Source organism: Crinia signifera, chromosome 2, assembly GCF_055691185.1.
Source record: "Crinia signifera chromosome 2, ASM5569118v1, whole genome shotgun sequence".
Classification (NCBI taxonomy): Eukaryota; Metazoa; Chordata; class Amphibia; order Anura; family Myobatrachidae; genus Crinia; species Crinia signifera.
Window position 1 is genome coordinate 280820352 of NC_139218.1, and position 19914 is coordinate 280840265.

At 40.5% G+C, this 19914-nt stretch overlaps 1 protein-coding gene across 1 annotated transcript in view; it reads left to right on the top strand.

Annotated features, from left to right (window-relative positions):
* Nucleotides 1-17994, top strand: part of ATP11A (ATPase phospholipid transporting 11A) — a 177036-nt gene extending 159042 nt beyond the window's left edge. The window contains exons 26-28 of the mRNA XM_083170799.1: nt 1165-1268; nt 2393-2558; nt 16350-17994. Of these exons, the coding sequence (XP_083026925.1) occupies nt 1165-1268; nt 2393-2558; nt 16350-16607 (528 nt within the window). The 3' untranslated portion in view covers nt 16608-17994. The remainder of the gene's footprint in view (nt 1-1164; nt 1269-2392; nt 2559-16349) is intronic.
* The last annotated feature ends 1920 nt before the right edge of the window (nt 17995-19914 follow it).

Consider the following 19914-nt stretch of genomic DNA (forward strand, 5'->3'; position numbering starts at 1 on the left):
GTGGGGGCACAGCATTAGGGGGTGCCTGTGCACCCTTAACACTCAATGTGCGCACGCCTATGGAAATAGTAGATATAATTTAACCCTTTGAGTGCCAACATGTCTGTGAGAGATGTTCAAAATATCTTCTAAAAATGCCAACATCGCTCACAGTTGTTATAAAAATTCAAATAAAAATTGTTGTGTAAAAAATATTATATTTCCTGTATAAGGTAAACATTGCAGGTCATTGTGATGACTAAAAATGATTGCTTGGCAAATTTTCGCACCTATTTTTACAAATTCACTTAGCACTCAAAGGGTTAAGCAGCAAAGATTAATAACAGTGGTGCCTTATAATGAAAGTTTACAATTCATTTCCGAAAGGTACTATTGTAGTATAACTTACTGAGACTAATTAATCTTACTTATTAGTGTTGTATGTCCTGCTGACATTGGGGCACATCTAATGGCGCTATATAATCTCAAATATTAGTGGGTTAGAGACATGTCTATCAAGTCAGCAAACAGGGCTGTATTTATACATAACACCATGATATATGATAATCTGCCACTATAGCTATGTCTTTATGGGATTTGCTGTAAGAGACCTACATGATTATGGCATGTATACAGCCAGAATGATCCAGATTATCTTACTCTTCAGTACAAGTTAGTGTTATTAATGTTTGGGACACTAGACTTATGAATTCATTAAAACTGTGTATAATCATTATCATTTATGTCTGTATTTTGGACAGCACATTTAAATAACAGCATTATGCCTTCAATGAATGTTATTTTCTATCAGAATTTTGCTGGTTGAACTATATCTAATATTTCCTATGATTTTTTTTTGGGGGGGGGGGGGGGGATTTGTGCATGCATTGGTAGGTACTTTTTGCCTACATTTTTGTGTTGTTTCTCTACATTATGCATTGATGTAGAGAACCAACAATGGGTGCACCACTAACTACCCAAGGTTCGCCTGTGCGATCCCATATACTTTTCTTGGTATAATGAAACACAAACTTATTATTCAGTTATTAAATGTTCATAAAATTTAACACAAACTAATTCTTAATTACCGTATATTTTCTAAGGTTTTGTACAACTGATTATTTAGAATCATAACTTGTTGTTCCACTTTGTGATTGCCATTTACATTGTGTTTCTTATTTTCAGCTGGCGCTGGATACGCAATATTGGACGTGGATAAACCACTTTGTAATCTGGGGCTCACTCTTATTCTACATCGTTTTTTCTCTGCTTTGGGGAGGGATTGTTTGGTGAGTTCCCAAGACATATACAAAATACAAATATGAGATCCAGGGGACAAAGTTCATACTGGGCTCCTGGAGGCAAGATAATGGTTGGTGGCCCCCATATTTACTGCCAACACCCCAGCAGCACCCAACCCACCCTCCAGACACTGAAATGGTGCTCCACAACTTTTTTGCGGGCAGCGTTCTGTCAGTGCAAAGTCAGATTGCCTCCTCTTTTGTTGTCACACCTGCAACACTGCTATGAGCAGGATCACGGTGCAAAATGTTTGCCAGGAATGGGCAACATAAAGCAGAAGCAGCCACAACAGGAGGCCAGGTTGCCCCTTCAGGGTTGGAATCTTTTCTTATTGTTTTAAAGCTAATAATAAAAAAATATATAGTATGTGGCATTTCCTATAAAATAAGAAACTAAGAAATACTTTGGGTGGGATGTGCTAAGCCTCAGAGACCGAGGGGAATATGACTGGATCAGTGTTTCGAATCCCAGATAAGACCTGTTATGTTGGTTGGTATTAGATGTATTGATCCATTTAATTGTATCTAGAAAAGCTGTAATCTTAAGCAAACATAGGCCCTTATTCTGGTCCGTTCACACGGATCAGAATATTTGCAAGGGAACTGCTGGGCGTTCTCATACCAATGATGCGGGGGGCGGGAAGCTGACATCACCGGATGTCACTTGCCCGCCCACTTCCCTCAGAGTGCACACGCACGTCTCTAAGGTGGCTCTGAACAACCTTAGATGTGCCTGTGCCTTCCACATCATTCTAGGGTCGGCAACCATCATATTATGTGGGTGTTCCCCCACAGGCTGCGAATGGATGTTTATGTAAAACATCCATTGGCAGCCAGTGCGTGCGAACACACGCTGCAAATGGTGGTGGCCTGGCCACCATTCGCAAAGCAGGGTTTGGTGGACTCGCAAGGCAACCAGAAGAACCCCCATAGATTAATGATAGAATATAACTAGAGGCGTCATGTGGAACTTGCAGGTGACAGCCGAGGAATATATTGAAAGACTACATGTGTATTCGCCTCTTGCACCTGGAACCTTTAATCAGGCTCTGAAGACAATGTTGTCTAGTTTTGTGTTTGTTTGATTTATTGGTCATTTTCTTCCTTTTTAGGCCTTTCCTCAATTATCAGAGGATGTATTATGTATTTATGCAAATGTTGTCCAGTGGTCCGGCCTGGCTGGGGATTGTACTGCTCATTACAGTCAGTCTCCTCCCAGATGTCCTGAAGAAGGTTATATGCAGGCAGCTATGGCCTACAGCAACAGAAAGGATTCAGGTATTTCGCAGTTCCCTTTACCACACATTACCGTAGAATATCAAGCTAGCTGTGTGCAGTGCGGCAGTATGTAACACTACACCACAATTATGGTATAGAAATAAGCTTCTTTATAGCTTTTCCAGTTCATTGTTTGCCTACTACATGTATTATGTACACTAGTGCTTACTAACTATACTAGTGCTAATAACTTGGCACACTATGCACACGTCCACATTATAGAAAGGCCACCAGAGTTTAGTGGTGAACCTCACTACATTTTCAGACATTATTAGTAACACATCAGCTAGCAGTCACTATTTCCCATGTTGTACATGCATTAGGTATTTATCCAGTATATTGTAGTATATATAATTTTTCTTGCTTCTGTTGTCTATAAATATATACATCCTGTGTGATTAACACCCTGTACATAGAAAGAAAAGCTCAATATACACGGTGACTGTATATGCAGACACTTATGATATTATTATATTATAAATCTGTCTCATTATGCTGAGTGCATTGTGCACTTTTAAGTTAAATACACAATTTTCTCACATAGAGGTATAAAAAAATCAGACATGATTGACAATACATATACATCGATACACTCCTGTTATTGAGCTTTTATTTCTTTACATTGCACTAATATGCATTGGTAGTGCTTTAGTGTTTAATGAAATCTATCCCTTGTGTTCTTTCTCCTGCTTCTTTCTTTTCCTGTCTTCCTGCTTTGCATAAATAACTGCTACCTTGCTTACACATTGCACGTGGGCACCTGCTGCCACCTGCTGGGGAACTCAGACTAGACAACCGTGCCTTTCTGTTGAGCAGTCCACCATCTTTATGCTCACTCAGACCGCAAGCAATAAAACTTTCTAATGGACCTGAAGGTGATACTTCTTATTTCTGACTTTTGCATGATCAAGAATTCTTATACCGCAGACACCTTGGGATTTCCAGCCTGATTTTCCGTTTTTTTTTTTTTAAATAAATTACCAGTCATTCAGATATAAATCTTTGCGGTCTTTTACTTTTAAGAAAAGATTTAGACCAGACATGCTCTCCAGCTGTTAGATATATGCACTGAGGCCAGGGGTATAACATATTGTAAAGTGACATCCAATAACTGTGGCTTACGTGTCTATTTATCCTGTTATTGTAATTCTGTATTTCTATATTGGTGTCATAGCATTTTACCGGGGCTTTTAGTGAGCACACCTATCCTAAGGGATTACGCAGGTTCATAGAAAGGAGCTAACAAAAGTTATCCGGATTTACTTGTCCCCCATTGGCTGGGACTCTAGCACTATACTGAGAGGTCTGTGGGGGATGGGCACAGTGATAAGAGGAACAAAATAGGTTAGCACCACAGATATGTGATCTCTGGCATTTTTTTATTAAAAACAATTCATCATTCTCCATATAACATATTGCAATACTTATGCTGCCCATACACTGAACGATAAACTCTGTGCGTTGTGAACTAGATTTTATCTAGTTCAAAATGCATGTGATGGGCTAATGCCCCATGCATTTGAACTAGATGTGATGCAATCTAGTTCTAAAAGTATGGGCGTGCATCGCATCACACCCGGTAATTATGCAGTGTATGGGCACCTTTAGTTATCCTGTATCATCCTGGTCAGAAAAAAAAATAGATTGTAATGCAATATCTAGACATTTCTATGAGGGAGAATCAAAGGGTAGGGTCATAATTGGATAGGTTAGGAGTGCTCTATCAGCCATTCCTGCCCATAATCTCCTGGACTCCCACAGTCACAAGGCACTGTGCTCCAATTTGGGGGCTGTAGCTGGAACCAGCATTGTCTCATTCACTGTGATTGCAGCAGAGCTTCCTGTGGTCCTGCTATGCATTGTTCTGCTCCACAGAGCATCTGGCAGTCAGGGGACAGGACGGTGTCTTACTGCAAAGCAATTACATACTTATACACCATTTATGAATCTTTAAGCTGCTGTTGGTTTCAAACAAATTTAAATTCAAGTGTTTTAGTTGTCACATACAAATTGCCATTCTCTTCTAAACCGATGCAACCTGAAAGAGGCTGCCATTTTTCTACCTGGCAGTGGACCATAATGACCAAAGTTGGCAGTTAACAGGGTTTTGGTACGGTGACATTGAGATCTTTATCTCAAGGGGTTTGACCTTCAATCTCAACTTCAGGAAAAGCCACTCAAATTCCAGTTGGACAATACCACAGCCATGGCTTACATTGATTGCCTAGGTGGAATATACAGCTTCATGGTGATGATGGAGATAGTCATATTTTATGATGGATGGAAAAGCATGTGCATGTGAGCAACTAGGAATCAGATTTCCCAGGGTTTATTCTGGGAAGTTGTCCCTTTATTCAGAGGCTTCTGACCAACTCGTGGACTGATAGGGTGTACCAGAAGTGTAATTGATGTCCTCTCAACAAATCCACACTGTACCACTCAACAGCATGTGTGGAAGTGATTTGAATGCAATCTTGGTGGATTCAATGATATTCTGCTGGAAGTTCCACTTAGTGTTTCTGTGTCCCCCAATTCCGTTGCTCCCTTGTGATGAAAAATGCAAAAGTAGATCATGTTCCCATCATCTAGGTGACTCCGAACTGGAGTAACAGATCACTGGGCAGCGTGACAGGGTGCCTAGTAAAGTAATGATGAAAGGTGGCCATCTTGTACAAAATTCTACATATCTAATGTTTTGTAGCTACAGATATCCAGTTTTAGGTGAAAAATTTTGTGGGCAGTAATATCTGAATGTACCCCAATAGGGAGTATCTTTTGAATGTTCCATTGGTATTGATTTCTCGAATATAGTATGACAGAGAAAATGAAATGTTTGGTTCTTGCTATTGGATCCATTTCTCTTAATCCATCTGGGGTACACTGTGTTGCCTCTTCACTCTCTCTTTTCTTAGTGTCACTCTAGTTCTGTGTGATTTCTCTATCTCCTATGGGCTTCCTAAAGTAGAAACGAAAGCACCGAGATATAGAAGTGAAAAGAGGCTGTCTATTATATACTACTACATTAGTTTAGATTGCACTTGTGACTGCTCCTTTAACAGGCCTCTATACCTCTATGATATCCAGTGTAATGCAGATGGATTAAGAGAAATGTTGTTAATGGTGAGTACCGTAAATCTGCTTTTTAGGAGCACCCAGTTTTATATTTTCTCCCACTTTAGATGTGGCTGGCCACTGGTCTACATGCATGTGCATTTTTTATATTTTTAGATTCTGCTCTCTTAGCACATATAACCATGCACTTCCCTGTAAAACTTGCCAATGAAATCAAATGTAGGTCTCTAACATCACAAAATGCAGTTTTGCAGTTCATAGATTATATGTGATGTCTTAATTAATGAAATCAAACATCTCCAATTAAACAATATTTTTGCAATATTAAAAAATTACACATCAATCCAATTTTTTTAATGAGGCTTTCGCGACGCTGATTCCTAAACTAAGACAAAACCCTACGCAATTAGACTCCTATCATGCTATAACTCTTTTAAATGTGGATTTTTTAATAATAATAATAATAATAATAATAATAATAATAAATCTACTTGATTACAATAATTTTTTTCTTACATAATCTCCTCTCACCGATTTCTTAGTGGCCATCATTCGGTCAAAGGCATCCGAACTTCGATAGGCTCTGTAATTACAGCTAATCTCAAGATCCAATCTCCCTGTTTATTGTTGAGTTTAGATGCCCACAAGGCCTCTGACACGGTTTATTGGCCTTTTGATTCAAAATATAATCTGATTTTATTAACTTAATAATTTTTTATACATCTCCCTCTACAACTCTTTTAATAAATGGTACGATCCTATTTTGAGGTATTCATCAAGGTTGCCTCTTTTGGTTGTTTAATCTTTCGGTAGATTCTTTACTCCGAATAATTATTGGCCTACATTGGAAGGAATTAAAGTAGGTACCACTGAAATCAGAATTACAACTTTCGCAGACGACATCCCTATTTATTATTTCAACCCTAGAATATCATTATGCCCTCTTCTAGACAAGCTGTATATATTGGGATCAATTTCAGGCTTCCTCATTAACTTTTAAAAATCAACAGCTCAAATCAAAATGGGCTGCTAATTGACCTATTCTATGGGCAACGCACTGTATCTTATATTTGGAAATCACTCTACCTAAGAACATTTATCTTTTGTAAAAATATAACATTAAGGAAACCATAACTAAACTCACTACAGAATTAAGAGTTGAGCCATCTTTAGCTGTTTTTTTTCTGGGTAGAGCTAACCTATAACATTTGTTTCCCCCCCCCCAAACTATTATATCCTCTTCAGGTATTGCCTATGTGTTATCCAAACAAGATAAATCATCTATCTCACAATTATTGTGTAATTTTATTTGGAATAATGAAAAGGCCAGAATTGGGATGATTAAACTATGTCAACCAAAATTGAATGGGGGTATTACATTTCCATCTATATCCACATATAATCATGCAGAAATCCTCTGATGTCTTAGATTGGCTTACATCCAATCTACCTCGTGACTTCGCTAGAACAATTTTTTTTTACATAAATGCTCATTAGTAGCTTTCTTGCACATTACTACTAAAGAAATAATCTTAGAAATATTAGACAACCCACTCCTGACTATTACCAGAAAATTATAGTGCGAATGAAATCCGAATTATACATCCAATCTAACTTTTGTCCTAAATCCACACTTCCAAAATTGAGAGGCTTCATTTAATTTTTTTCAATGGAAAAAAAGGTTTATACAAAATAGGTCATTTTATAAATCCTCAAATTTATAAACCATTATCCTTGGAGGAAGCTTTAGTACAATACCCTTTTGTGAGGGTCTCAAAACCTTTCATTCCTTCAACATTATGTACAGTAAGTAAACTTTTAAAAGACATTCCTATATGGCATTGGAACAGTCTCCTGGACAATGCATTAGTGGCACATCTAGAGGTGTGATTTCATTTTGTTACAAATTCCTCATAGCCTATGGTTAACACTCCTCCTTGCGGACTGGTATGGCACAATGGCTTAAACATTTTCCCTCTCCAACAATTAAAAATCTTTTCAAAATGTTGTAATATTCAATCACAACTCTTCCTATGGCCAACTTTACAGAAATATATTTAAATATTTTTCTCAGATCCCATATTTTTCCCTCTAGAGGATTTCAAATTTGAATTTTTGAAAACTCAAATTTTAAATGTAATCAGCTCTCAGCAGATTTATGCCATTGTTTTTGCTCTTGCCCAACTATCAAAATATTTTGAGACCGGTTTAGAAATTCACCATGCACAATTTAGTCAACTATGTTTCATTCACCCCACAGTGGAACATTTTTGGACTGCTACCCCCTGACAGAATCCCTTAAGTTGTAAGAAAACTACTATTGTTGATCTCCTCAGCGGGCCATTATTCTAAACTCTCCCCCCAACTCTTGAATTATTTTGAAATAAACCTTTTTTTATCTTCCATATGGATTAGCTGGAGGCTTCACTCAAAAAGGAATTATGCACCAAAAAGGTTTTTTTTGCAAGATGGGAGAGGTTCACGGAGGTTCTACCACATTCCAATAGAGAGACTATTTATAACAGTCGAATTTTCCTCTTAGGCAAAGAAAAATCCCTGTAAAGGTGTGCTTTACTCTGCTAGGTATAGTACAACCTTCATGAAATTTTCAAGATACAATGTTACGGATGCTTCAGGGATAGTAGATATACTAAGCTTCAGTATCCGTTGGAGACAAAACAAAAGGTGTCATATTCAATCTATAATTTACAGTTACATTTGTTATGGATTTGGTGGCACCTTTTAAATTTATCTCTACAACTGTATTAGGTATAAGGAGATGTGAAAGTCACATTTACTAATATATTGGGATACTTCTGACAGGCAGGTGATGGAGCGTAATATAAACAGATTACATTTTAAAATAGCACCTATAACTTTGAATTTAAAGAATCGGCACTAATCACTAACAACTAAAAAATCAATTAAGAACGTGATTTCATAATTTATTAATGTAAAAATATAATTTAATTATGTAAATCCTGACAGCGCTTTTTATATCAAAAACCTATTTTTCTGGACTTGATTATTTCTTTTTGTGTTTGCTTGTCACGAACCAATCACATATTAAATATGAGGGCTACATAAGGACTGTATACACGCTATAATACCCCTTTCACACATTATCTCCTGGATTTTAATTGGCTCAAGTCCTGGATCATGAGTTGATGCTGGTGTTTCAGTACTTAACCCTATTCACACATGGTAATTGACCCAGGTTATATCCCTGTTGTCGCCGTTCACACAGACCCTGGGTCTTCCGACTCACAGTGAACACTTGGTGAACTCAACAGTCAACTCCTTTTAGGCATGACCTTGGACATTATGACCTGGGAATGCCTTTCAGGTGCAGATGACCTGGGTCACACCCATGAATAACCTTGGTACCATGTATGTTCACACATAGCCAAGACATGGGTTGAGCCCCAAGCCCCAGCATAAAAGCTAGGTTGAAAGGGCATGTGTGAAAGGCGTATAAATCACCCACTGTGAGCCATACAAATTCAAATATGATGCCACTGCATGTTCTGAACATATCTTAGTATTTTCCTCATCCTTACAGAAGATAATGAGACAAAATGCGGATATTGAAGGGCCACTCTTGGACGAGTTCAGTGCCGTTGGCAGATAAGTGCAACAAGTGAATTTAATAGGTACCATAATTATATAGGTGTGAACCTGTGTTTTTTTTCCTCCTGGTGTGTTAAAACTCTTGGGGTGACATTTTAATAGGATGCATTTTTTTCGCACTTTCAAAATCGACCCTTATCGCACTTTTTTAAAATCGCATTTTTGCAGCGGATTCGCATATTTAATGAGGTGCGTGTTCCGGAAAAGTGCGATAATGTGCAAATTTTAGACATGAAAATGTGCGAATTTTAGGCATGAAAAATGTGCGAATTTGAGGTAATGTGCGATTTTGTGTTTGTAAAAAAAATGGCGTGAGGTCCCCCCTCCTGAGCATAACCAGCCCCATGCTCATTGAGCTGGACCTGGTTCCAAAAATACAGGGGACTAAAAGCATTGGGGTCCCCCGTATTTCTGAAACCAGCCCCGGACTCTTGAACCGGTCCTGGTTCCAAAAATACGGGGGACAAAAAATCTGGGGGTCCCCCCGTATTTTGAAACCAGCACTGAGCTCCAACAGCCCGCGGTGTCATGCCACAGCCGGGGGGACACTTTTTACATAAGGTCCCCCGGCCGAAACATGAGCACCGTGACTGGTCAGCCTTGGACGGGGTACCTGGAGGAGTGGGGACCCCCTCCCAATAAAGGGGTCCCCCCCAGGCTTCACCCGTCCAGGGCTGAAGCCCGGTTCTGTCACCGGCGTCTGTGCCCAGTGGACGCTGGCCTGATTTGGTTAAATCTCACAAAGGTAACATTGCTTTATGCAGGAGAACTACAAGTGCCAGCAGACCTCCCCCACATGCTGGGACTTGGAGAACCACAAGTCCCAGCATGCGGGGCATTAATGGTAGTCCACCTGTAAAAAGAATGTTAAGACACACACACACACACAGAAAAGTATAACTTTATTTTACACACACACACATACGCACACCTCACTTTTACACCAATATACTTACCAATCCAGGATCCAGCGCTGGACTGTCAGGACTGAGCTATGCATCTCCATGTAGACGCATTGGCCATTCAAGCTCTCAGCCTCTACAGCGCTGGGACAGCACTACAGAGGCTGTTAGCTGGGCACGGATGCCGGTGACAGTCGGGGGCTGCAGCCCTGGACGGGTGAAGCCTGGGGGGGGACCCCTTCATTGGGGGGGTCCCCACTCCTCCAGGTACCCCTTCCAAGGCTGACCAGCCACGGTGCTCATGTTTCGGCCGGAAGACCTTATGTAAAATGTGTCCCCCAGCTGTGGCATGACACCGTGGGCTGTTGGAGATTTTTTTCCCCCCGTAATTTTGGAACCAGGTCTGGCTCAATGAGCCCGGGCTGGTTATGCTCAGGAGGGGGGACCCCACGCCATTTTTTTTTCCAAAAAAAACACAAACACGTTTTTTAACACAGGACCATGCACAGATCTCAATGATCTGTGCAGGGTTCTGCCCAATTTGCATATCAGAACCTGGTCTGAATTTTTGGCGATTTAAGACACATTTCCCAAATTCGCATCTCATTAAATATGCAAATTGTATACTTTTCAATGGGAAAACATCTGGATGCAAGTTTTGGCGCGAGAAAAAATGGCACTTTTAGAAAGTGCTATTTCTCAGCAAAATCAGCGGTTTTTGCGGTTTTCTGCATCTCATTAAATATGCGAATTTGGGAAAAAGTGCGATTTCGGACGGTTTTTGGTAAAACTATTGCAAAAGTCACATTTTCGCATCTCATTAAATGTCACCCTTGATATTTTTCTTATATACTCTTTGCTCTGAGTGATGTTTGTAATCGCAGCATATTTGGTAAATCTATATATGAACTGTGAAAATTATACTACTATAGGAATTATTACCGTGCTTTAGGGAGGACACTTTGTGTCTTATTCTGAATCGGAAGAGGTGTTTTACATATACATTGCATGTACAGATTTGGATGCACAGTATCATTGTAAAAGGTTAACTAAAAAGATCCATGGAGACAAATTTTCTGCGAGTGTTGATGGAAGAAGAAGCAGTGTACAAAGCTATTAAGCTGCTCACTTAGCCTGCCTTACTCAGATGGGGAAACTGCACCTGCCATACGCTCAGTGCTTAAAGTGGTCCTGGAGAGGTGGCAGAACTCCTATTCCCTGCAGCCGACCCCCTCTCCTCCACTCCATCCAACATGAGAGCTAGAGCCAGGGTTTTCAGCACCCCTTGCAAACTAAAAAATTTGTGCCCTACCTTCCTTACTCTATTAAGGGACATTGAACTCACACCAGGACCCCCCAATTCAAATGATGCTGCACAGTAGCACAATCCTATTCACATTACACCACATGTAGTGACCCTGATTCATATTACACTATAAAGTAGTTATTCATGTTATGACACACAGCATGCACCTTATTCAAGCTACACTACATAGTAGTATTCCTTATACATGCATGCCACACAGTGTTGCTTGCAAATAATGCCCACAGCAGTATTGCATATACACATAATGCCCACAGCAGTAGTACCCCTTTCACAAAATATCCACAGTAAGTGTCCTTTATACACTTATCTATCTTTGTCCTCCAGCAGCTTCCTCTCCTCTCTTGTTACCTTCAGCGTCAGAGACGGCATGACATCACATACGCCGTGCCAGGAAAAAAAAGCCACTGGGACAGGCTTTTCTGTTGTAATTATTGTGCAGGGCTGTGGTGGAGGTGCAACCACCATGAACTGAGTTCCCCCTACCATTACAGGTGGTGGAACTCAGTTCCACCCCACTTTAACCCATGCGTATCCGATGATGTGGGAGTAAGGATGCACCAAGTGGTAGTTCAGCATCTACACATGGTGACAGTGGTGCCTTATTCCTTGCACATTGGGTTGCATGGCTGTTCCCTAGGGAAGACTTTGTAGCAGCTTTAGCATAAAGCCACAGGCACAAGTACTGCAAAAAAACAACCACATCTGAATCCGAATCAGACCCTTGGTAATATACCAAGATTAGTATGAATTATTCTAACTTGATTAAACTTAAAATAAAATATTTCACATTGCATGTGATTCTTTTTTTGGTACTTATGTACTATCTGGGCTCCCATGTTAAATGCACCCCATTTTTTCATACCCCTACTATCCAACTACGCATGGAGTTGATTTTATATAGTGTGGCGAGCGCAGCGAGCCACCGTGCCCAAAGCGTGGCGAGCGGACGCGTTCTCATAAGAAAAACGGGAGCCCAGATATTACATAAGTACCCTTTTTTTTATTACACAATCCTCCCATCTGGCTATGAGTGGCCTCCTGCTGTGTCTAATACATTCCTGTAATAATATGCTAGAAAGGTCTTATCTAGCCTGCTAATTAAGGGTAGAAAATACATATTTCAAGTTCTATATTTAGAAAAGTTTTTGTAAATTACCTTTCATGTAGATGTAAACATTTTCATAGAACCCTGAGGTTTAATTAAAATTAATAGTTTTCACAGTCTGAAGCAGCAGATCATTTTGGAAATGCAGAGTGTGTGATATTGTAGATGAAGTACTAAAGCCCCCCATACACGGTCCGTTCATTAGATCCGTTCTGTGCTTAAACAGCACACATCGTATCGGATCGCATCCCTAGTGCATGCAGTGCGATCCGATACGATGTTTACCTAGTACAAAAAGTATGTGCAACACATACTTTTTGTACCGTACTATGTGATGCGCGGGATGCCGGTGAACGTCTCCGTGTATGGGCAGCTTAAGAGGTCAGTTAGCTTTCATTTACACCAGTGATCCTACCTCCTTGTGCATCAAAAAGGCACAGCTATTAGAGATATTTGAGCAACTAGATAACAATTACTCCATTCACCATTGCGCTAGGAGCCCATCATTTTCATAAGATTTTTACATATTTCTAAATTTTTAGATTTTTTAGCTACACCCAAATTAGTGGTTTTTACGGTGCGGTCTATGTTGACACGTGACAAGGTCCACATGAGTTTGTAACTTTTTTTTGTGTGTCTGTGTCAATGTTCGGTGTGGATCATTAGGTCGACGGTCAATAGGTCAACCAATGTGAAAGGGTTGACACATGGAAAAGGTCAACACAGTTTAGCTCGACATTGACAAAAGGTTGACATAAAAATTGTAAAAAAAAAAAAAGTTTGACATGAATTTTTCAAATAAATTAGTGTCTGTGTTGAAATCCTGCCATGGACACCATATATGTGTACCGCTTTTTCCTCGCCATGCGTCGGGCAGCGTGCCTCACTATGCTCTGCTTTCTATTATAGTCTTTCTCTCTGCATACTTGGATCGTGAAGTAAGAACAAGTCATGAAAAAAATCATGTCGATCTTTTCTTGTCAACGATTTTTATTGTAGACCTTTTGCTTGTGTCAACCTTTTGTCAAGTTTGGATGGTAAAGTATGAATTAATTGTAAACATCTCCAAAAACTTACATCAACCTTTGCATGTCGACATTATGATTGTGTTGACCTGTTATTAATGTCAACCTTGTGCATGTTGGCATTTTGGTGTCGACCAAATACCTGTTTTTTTTTTTTATTATTATTCAAATACAGTCTGGACAATCCAGTTTGCTGGACAATCCAGTTTGCATATGTCGGACTGCTGGCATCCAGCTGTACCTGCCGAATTGCCAGATGGCTTGCAACAAACACATATATTTTGGTGAAGGTATTAGGAATGTTTACAATTGAATCCAATTTCCTTATACCTACAGTGCTACAATTTGTAGCATTGTGTGGTGAGGCGGTGGGGCCTAAACACACAGCCCCTACCACTCCACAATGACAACCAACATCTCACAGAGGGGAAAGTTTCAAAGTTGGTATTTGTTTGTGAGCACAAATTGAAAGCTCCCCAGAGCCATCCACTTGTCATCCTCCCCCAGGGCAGACTTGCATATTGACTTTACAAACAATAAATATATGACCCTATAGATCTTATAAATGAGCACATTAGTTTATTTTTCAGATAATCTCTGAAACCACTGAACTGATTTCAATGCGGTTTTTACCATTGTGAAGCTAATTTTCCCAGCCAAGTATCCGTTCACTCAGGGCTCTGCAGGTAGAGATTCTGTGCACTATTATCAGCAAGTGTGCAGCGGCAGGTGTAGTGCCTCTATAGCAACCGATTGGTCTTCTGGGGTCTGTAGGCTGGGCTCCACGAAAGGTGTCCTCTGCACTGCTCTTGGCAATTTAGCAGTGACAGGCTGAAGCACATCAATAGTGAATGATCAGAACATTACGGCACATGTGTACTGTGCTCCGTGATAGACTCATTCATTGGCAAGCATCATTAATTAGTATGTCTTTGGACTAAGGTCTATAGATGTAGGTTAAAGAACTAGCAATCATTTTTTTATAAATGGTTTGGTTTTGTGAAGATTTCACAATGCCTAGAACACCTATGTCCTAATCCTAGGTAACAGACTTGTGTTATCACCAACAACAAGCAAGTCTTACTAGGTATAAGCAAGAAACCTTAATTTCTACTATTTTTCTGAAAGTTATGTATAAAAATATATGTATTGTAAATAACTATAGTAGTTTAAATGACTAACATATTTACCTGTTTTTAACTTGGTAATTAAATGTCCCATTAATTTAGTCCCATTAATCTGTAGAACAATTCTTATGCTGACCACTGTAGCAGAAAGAACCCACCATTGTCGTCCTCTTGTTATAATGTAAAAAGCGTACAGGGTACCTGAGGATTGAGGGGGAAATAAATTGGTGATTGCTGGTATTTTTAACTTGTTTTCACTTAAATGGATCTGATGATTAGCAAACCAACTTGTAAGTCATTAAAAATAGCTAATGTATAAGCACTTAGTAGATCTTCCCTCCTTGTATATGAGTCCAGGCTTTGGCTTTGGCTATTGTGTCAGAGGCAATGGAGTCATCTGCCACCGGGCTCCTGCTCCCAAAGGGGCACCTCTCCCTGGAAGTTTAAATCCGTTATTTAAAAGCCAACGATATTGCTTCTGTGGCTGAGTTCTGAAAAATATATACATGTTCTATCTATCGATATGCTGAACAGAATATATATATTTTATATAAGGTTATATAGGGTTGTGTGTGTACATATGTGTGTACGTATATGTGTGTGTGTGGGGGGGGGGGGGGGCACCAATATATATCTTGCCTCCGGGCAACTGGAACGAACTTACGCCACTGTATTGTGTTGTATGTATCTCAGTGAAATGTATGATCATGCCAACTTACTTCAGTATGTGGACCTGCTTCACCTCTGGATTGTGGTTAGGCTGGTCAACATATAATCGAGATGTATTACCACTGTTTCCGAAAATGTAGGAGTGTGTTGGCTTGACTTGCCTTCATGGTGAGGTCCACTTTTCCTTTCTCAGCTGTCCTTTTTTGCATGCTAGTACCATGTATTCTTTGCACCAATGCACCTGGCACTGGTGTTCCTGTGATTGTAAGACCCCGAGGCTCTATAGAGGAACTCCCAGCTGGCTCCTGTGGGCATGTGCGAGATCTGGCTACTATTGTGAAATATCCCATGCAGCCCAAAGCAACAGATGCCGCTGCCAGTGACAGAGTTGTCTCTGCTGTGGTTCATGGGCAGCAACACCTGCAGCTGACAAAATGTCTGCACTGTCTTGTAGACAGCAGCAACAATAGTGACACACTGGCAGTATCATACATGAAGGAGAAGCCGTATCAGTGCACATAATGGGTGTTGATGACACCTCTTCCCCATATTGCTGCAATACATCTACGATCTAGCTTATAGTGTTTTGGAGGTTCAGAAATAACATTTTAATATTGCTTATTATGGCATTCTTGAGTATTATTAAATTATTAATAGTAATAATAATCTAATACATCTGCAGCTGGATATGTAAAGCATGCTCCAAAAACAGTGGAAGAAACCTTTTCCCCACAATCGTTCGTTAGCGTTTATAAAAGGGCTGTTGAAATCCTGGCTTGAATCCTTTTTTGCATATTAATTGTTGATTTAAAACCTAGACCCAGTGCATGTATATACTTGTATTCTTGTTTTCTCCTTTGCTTGGTTAAGGTTATTTTTGGGTTGGCACACATTGTGATATCCTGCATCCCAACTCACTTTCTTTTCTCCACAGAATCCTTCCAGTCTGCCTCAGGACCACATTTCCGAGTTCACACCTTTAGCCGCCATGCAGAGCCCAAACTACCAGAGCAACGAGTGCAACAGTGATGCGGACAGCAGGTCTAATTATCTTTCTAAAAAAGTGATGCTCACTCACTGGGAAGGCAATGCTTATTTCAAACTCCCGTCCCTCTTTGGCTATTCCAATACCCGCTATAGCTCGAGCACAGGCTCATACCTCAGCAGGTCAGGCCTGGAGACATCTGTGTGACAGATCACCACTGCAAGCCTTTATTAACTGTTCATTTTGTAACTTGGGGGATGCAGCAAAATGATTGTTTAGTAAAACATTTGCCTCTTGGACGCGTACTACTCTGACAATAGGAGAAATCGCTCCTCTTGAGGCTCTTCTTTTTTTATGCACTGCAGTAGTCAAGCACAGAACAATCATCACAGTCTGGCACTGTGTGGCTGATAGCACTATACAATTTCCTTGTTCCTTGTCCAGATATTTATGTGGTTGAGTTATGTCTGCTTTTAGTTGTCTTTTATACTACTGAATCATGTGTGTGTGTCAGCGTGTGTGTATTGCGGCTGGTGTATATGTCAAGTCAACAAGTTGCTATTTGGTGGAGCACAATGTCCTATCTAACTGAAGATCCTGCTCTCTTTCTCTCCCCTGCTGGTACCAAAAGAACAAGCTGGTGTTTCCCTTGTGCTCATTTATTTTCAAGAAACTCTGTCTAAGAATCATTTCATTGTAAGTTGCCAAATGTGTTCATGTAATATGTCTTCCTCTAGTTTCCTACAGTAGACGTGTACTCGTGTCCTGTGTCATATAATGTCCTACTAGTTGTGCACATGTCTAAGTGCCATTAGGGTGCAACATCCTTATAGAACAGGATTGCTTTGTACAATACAATCTGTATCTCTGCCTGGAAAACACAACTTACTTAACATACATTTTCATGTAGTCGAACACTGGAATTAATATAGTATAATCTAATTATATGTAGTGGTTACATTTGATGTCCCACTATACTGTGGGGTTATTCTGGTTGGTTTACAAAATCAAACTCCTTCTTTAATAGACAAAACCATGTGCACTGTGCAGAGTAAATACTGGCTGCTTTAATCTTACATCAGCCTCCCCTGCAGTGCACATGGTTTTGTCCATCAAAGAAGGAGTTTTCTTTTGTAAACCAACCAGAATCACCCCGTGTGCTGTATGTGGTTAGCAGCCAAAACAATGCTTTGCGGTTACGTATAACATACAGTAACAAACAGAAGGAGACCTTAGAATGAAATAGAAGGGGTCATTGTAGTATAAAACAGAAAACGTTACCCTTTTTGTTCCTAATTAACAAGAAGCAAATTTCAACAATTGTAATTTGTTCTAAGTTGTAAAAATACAGTGTAGTCAAGGCAAGTTGTCTTTGCAACAAATGTCTGCTACCATTCGCAAAGTCCAAATAACATAATTTAATAATGTAAAAATGTCAGTTGCATTATGGATAGAGCAGCGAATAACACACACTAAATCTATTTGAGTGGATATTCATGATAAAGCACATAGTGTATATAAATCACAAAATATTGTCCCAGAGAATAAATCTTTCATTTGATATACTGTATAAACACAATCTGAATATACCAAATATTGTTGTTTTTTTTGTTTTGTTTTTTAACATGTTGAGCTCAAATAATTGTCTCTGACCGATCGGAATATAGATAGGGGGGTATCCAATTACCCATGGTATTTTACGCAGATAATTGTATTACCAGTTGCTATCCTATTGTCCCCAAAAAGCCAGCTTCCTCAGGCAGGTGAAAGCAGAAATGGGGCATTTACTGAAAACTGTTTTAGATCTTTATAGTGTTCCTGTCATGAATTGTTAATTCCATGTATTCTAGCACTACATATGCTAATTGCTGTGTTCTCTCTCTTGCAGCTTACACTTTGTACTGCAATTTGAGCTATAACTAAGAAGAGGTTTAATGTTATGTATTCAAATATTCAGCATACCTATTATGCCTGATTTAACAAAGCCTTTTCACAACTTCCACACAGGTCTGAGCAGCTTCTAGTTGTCTGACCAAGTCAGGCCATCTGGTTATTTTATTCCAGTGCCATTGGAATCAATCTGCAAGTGAAATGTGTGGACAACGGGCAAGTTCACCACCTCATCTGTTGTCATTCTGAAAGTTTTCTAATGATACATGGGTCCACTTTCTCCCTTTGATGTATATATTTGGTCATAATACATAAATGTTGACATCATTGTATATCAGAGCTGGAATAATGCTTTGGGGGGCCCAGAAGGGCAATGTTTGGATGCAGGGAACAGGTTTATATGTGCAAGCCTTTAGCATGTAAATGAAAAGGAGATGTGATCATGCATCTACTGCATACTTCCCGACTTCTTAGCTGGGCTTTGCGGGAGAGTGGGGGCGTGGGAGCACTCAATTGTAATTTGGATAGCTCCGCCCATGGTCCCACCCCATTTACGGCATGTAAATGGGGCGGGTCATGGGCGGAGCTATCCAAAGTACATTTCAGATGGTACTTTAGAAAGTTAGCGCTATTTACATTTTTTCCAACTTGGAATCCTTCGTTTCCTCCCTCTCTTCCTCCCTCCACGCTGCTGCTGCTTTATAAAAATAATTGTTCCTCTCCTCCTGCACCCTCATTACAGCTTCATAAAAATGTTATAAGGCAGTGGGGAGGGGAACAATTTTTATGAAGCAGCGGCAGCGTTGGTGTCTGTATTGAGGGGGGCGGGGGTTTGAGATACAGCCTGATTCTTCTTATTAAAGTAAACAGCGCAGCGGGGAGCAGTGGGAGAGAAGCAGGAGGGAAGTGCCGAAGCAGCCAGCCGCTATCTTACTGTCATCTGCGGCGCTGCCGGCCTGCCCTCTGCTGCTCCTGAGTCCTGTAGCCTCCTCTCCTCTGCTGCTCGTTTGAGCGCTGGTGATGATCCCGCGGCTGCCCCATGCTGTGCTGCTGATGCCGGCTTGCCGCTATGATGGTGACCACATCCTGTCCCCGGCTGTCCTTTAATAGGACAGCCGCGGCGCACAGAGGTTACCGGCGGAGCTGCGCTTTGTGACTTGCGCATGGCAGTCACTGATTTTTTTGCCAGGAAGGCTAAAATCCGGGAGGATTCAGTAGATTCCCGGGAGACCGGGAGAAAGAATCAAAAAGCGGGATACTCCCGCGAAATGCGGGAGGGTCGGCAACTATGATCTACTGTCACACACAATACACATACTGTACACATGTCACATACATAGTCATACACGTACGTACATACAGTCACACACAGCCACATAACAGGATGCCACTGTGCCCCTGTGCTTCACCTGCCCCTGTATGGTGCCACTGGGGCCCTTCAGTTCACTAGCCTGCTACCCATATCATGGTACAGATGACCGTGTATGCTCTATGGGTCCTTCTTACATTATAGGCTGGCTGCTGGGGACAGTCCTCATGACTCTGGGACTGTGAGCTTCTCCTCCCCCTCCTTTCCCCCATGCTGCTGCTGCTGGCACAGTACCATGTAGCTCTGCCTCCTACT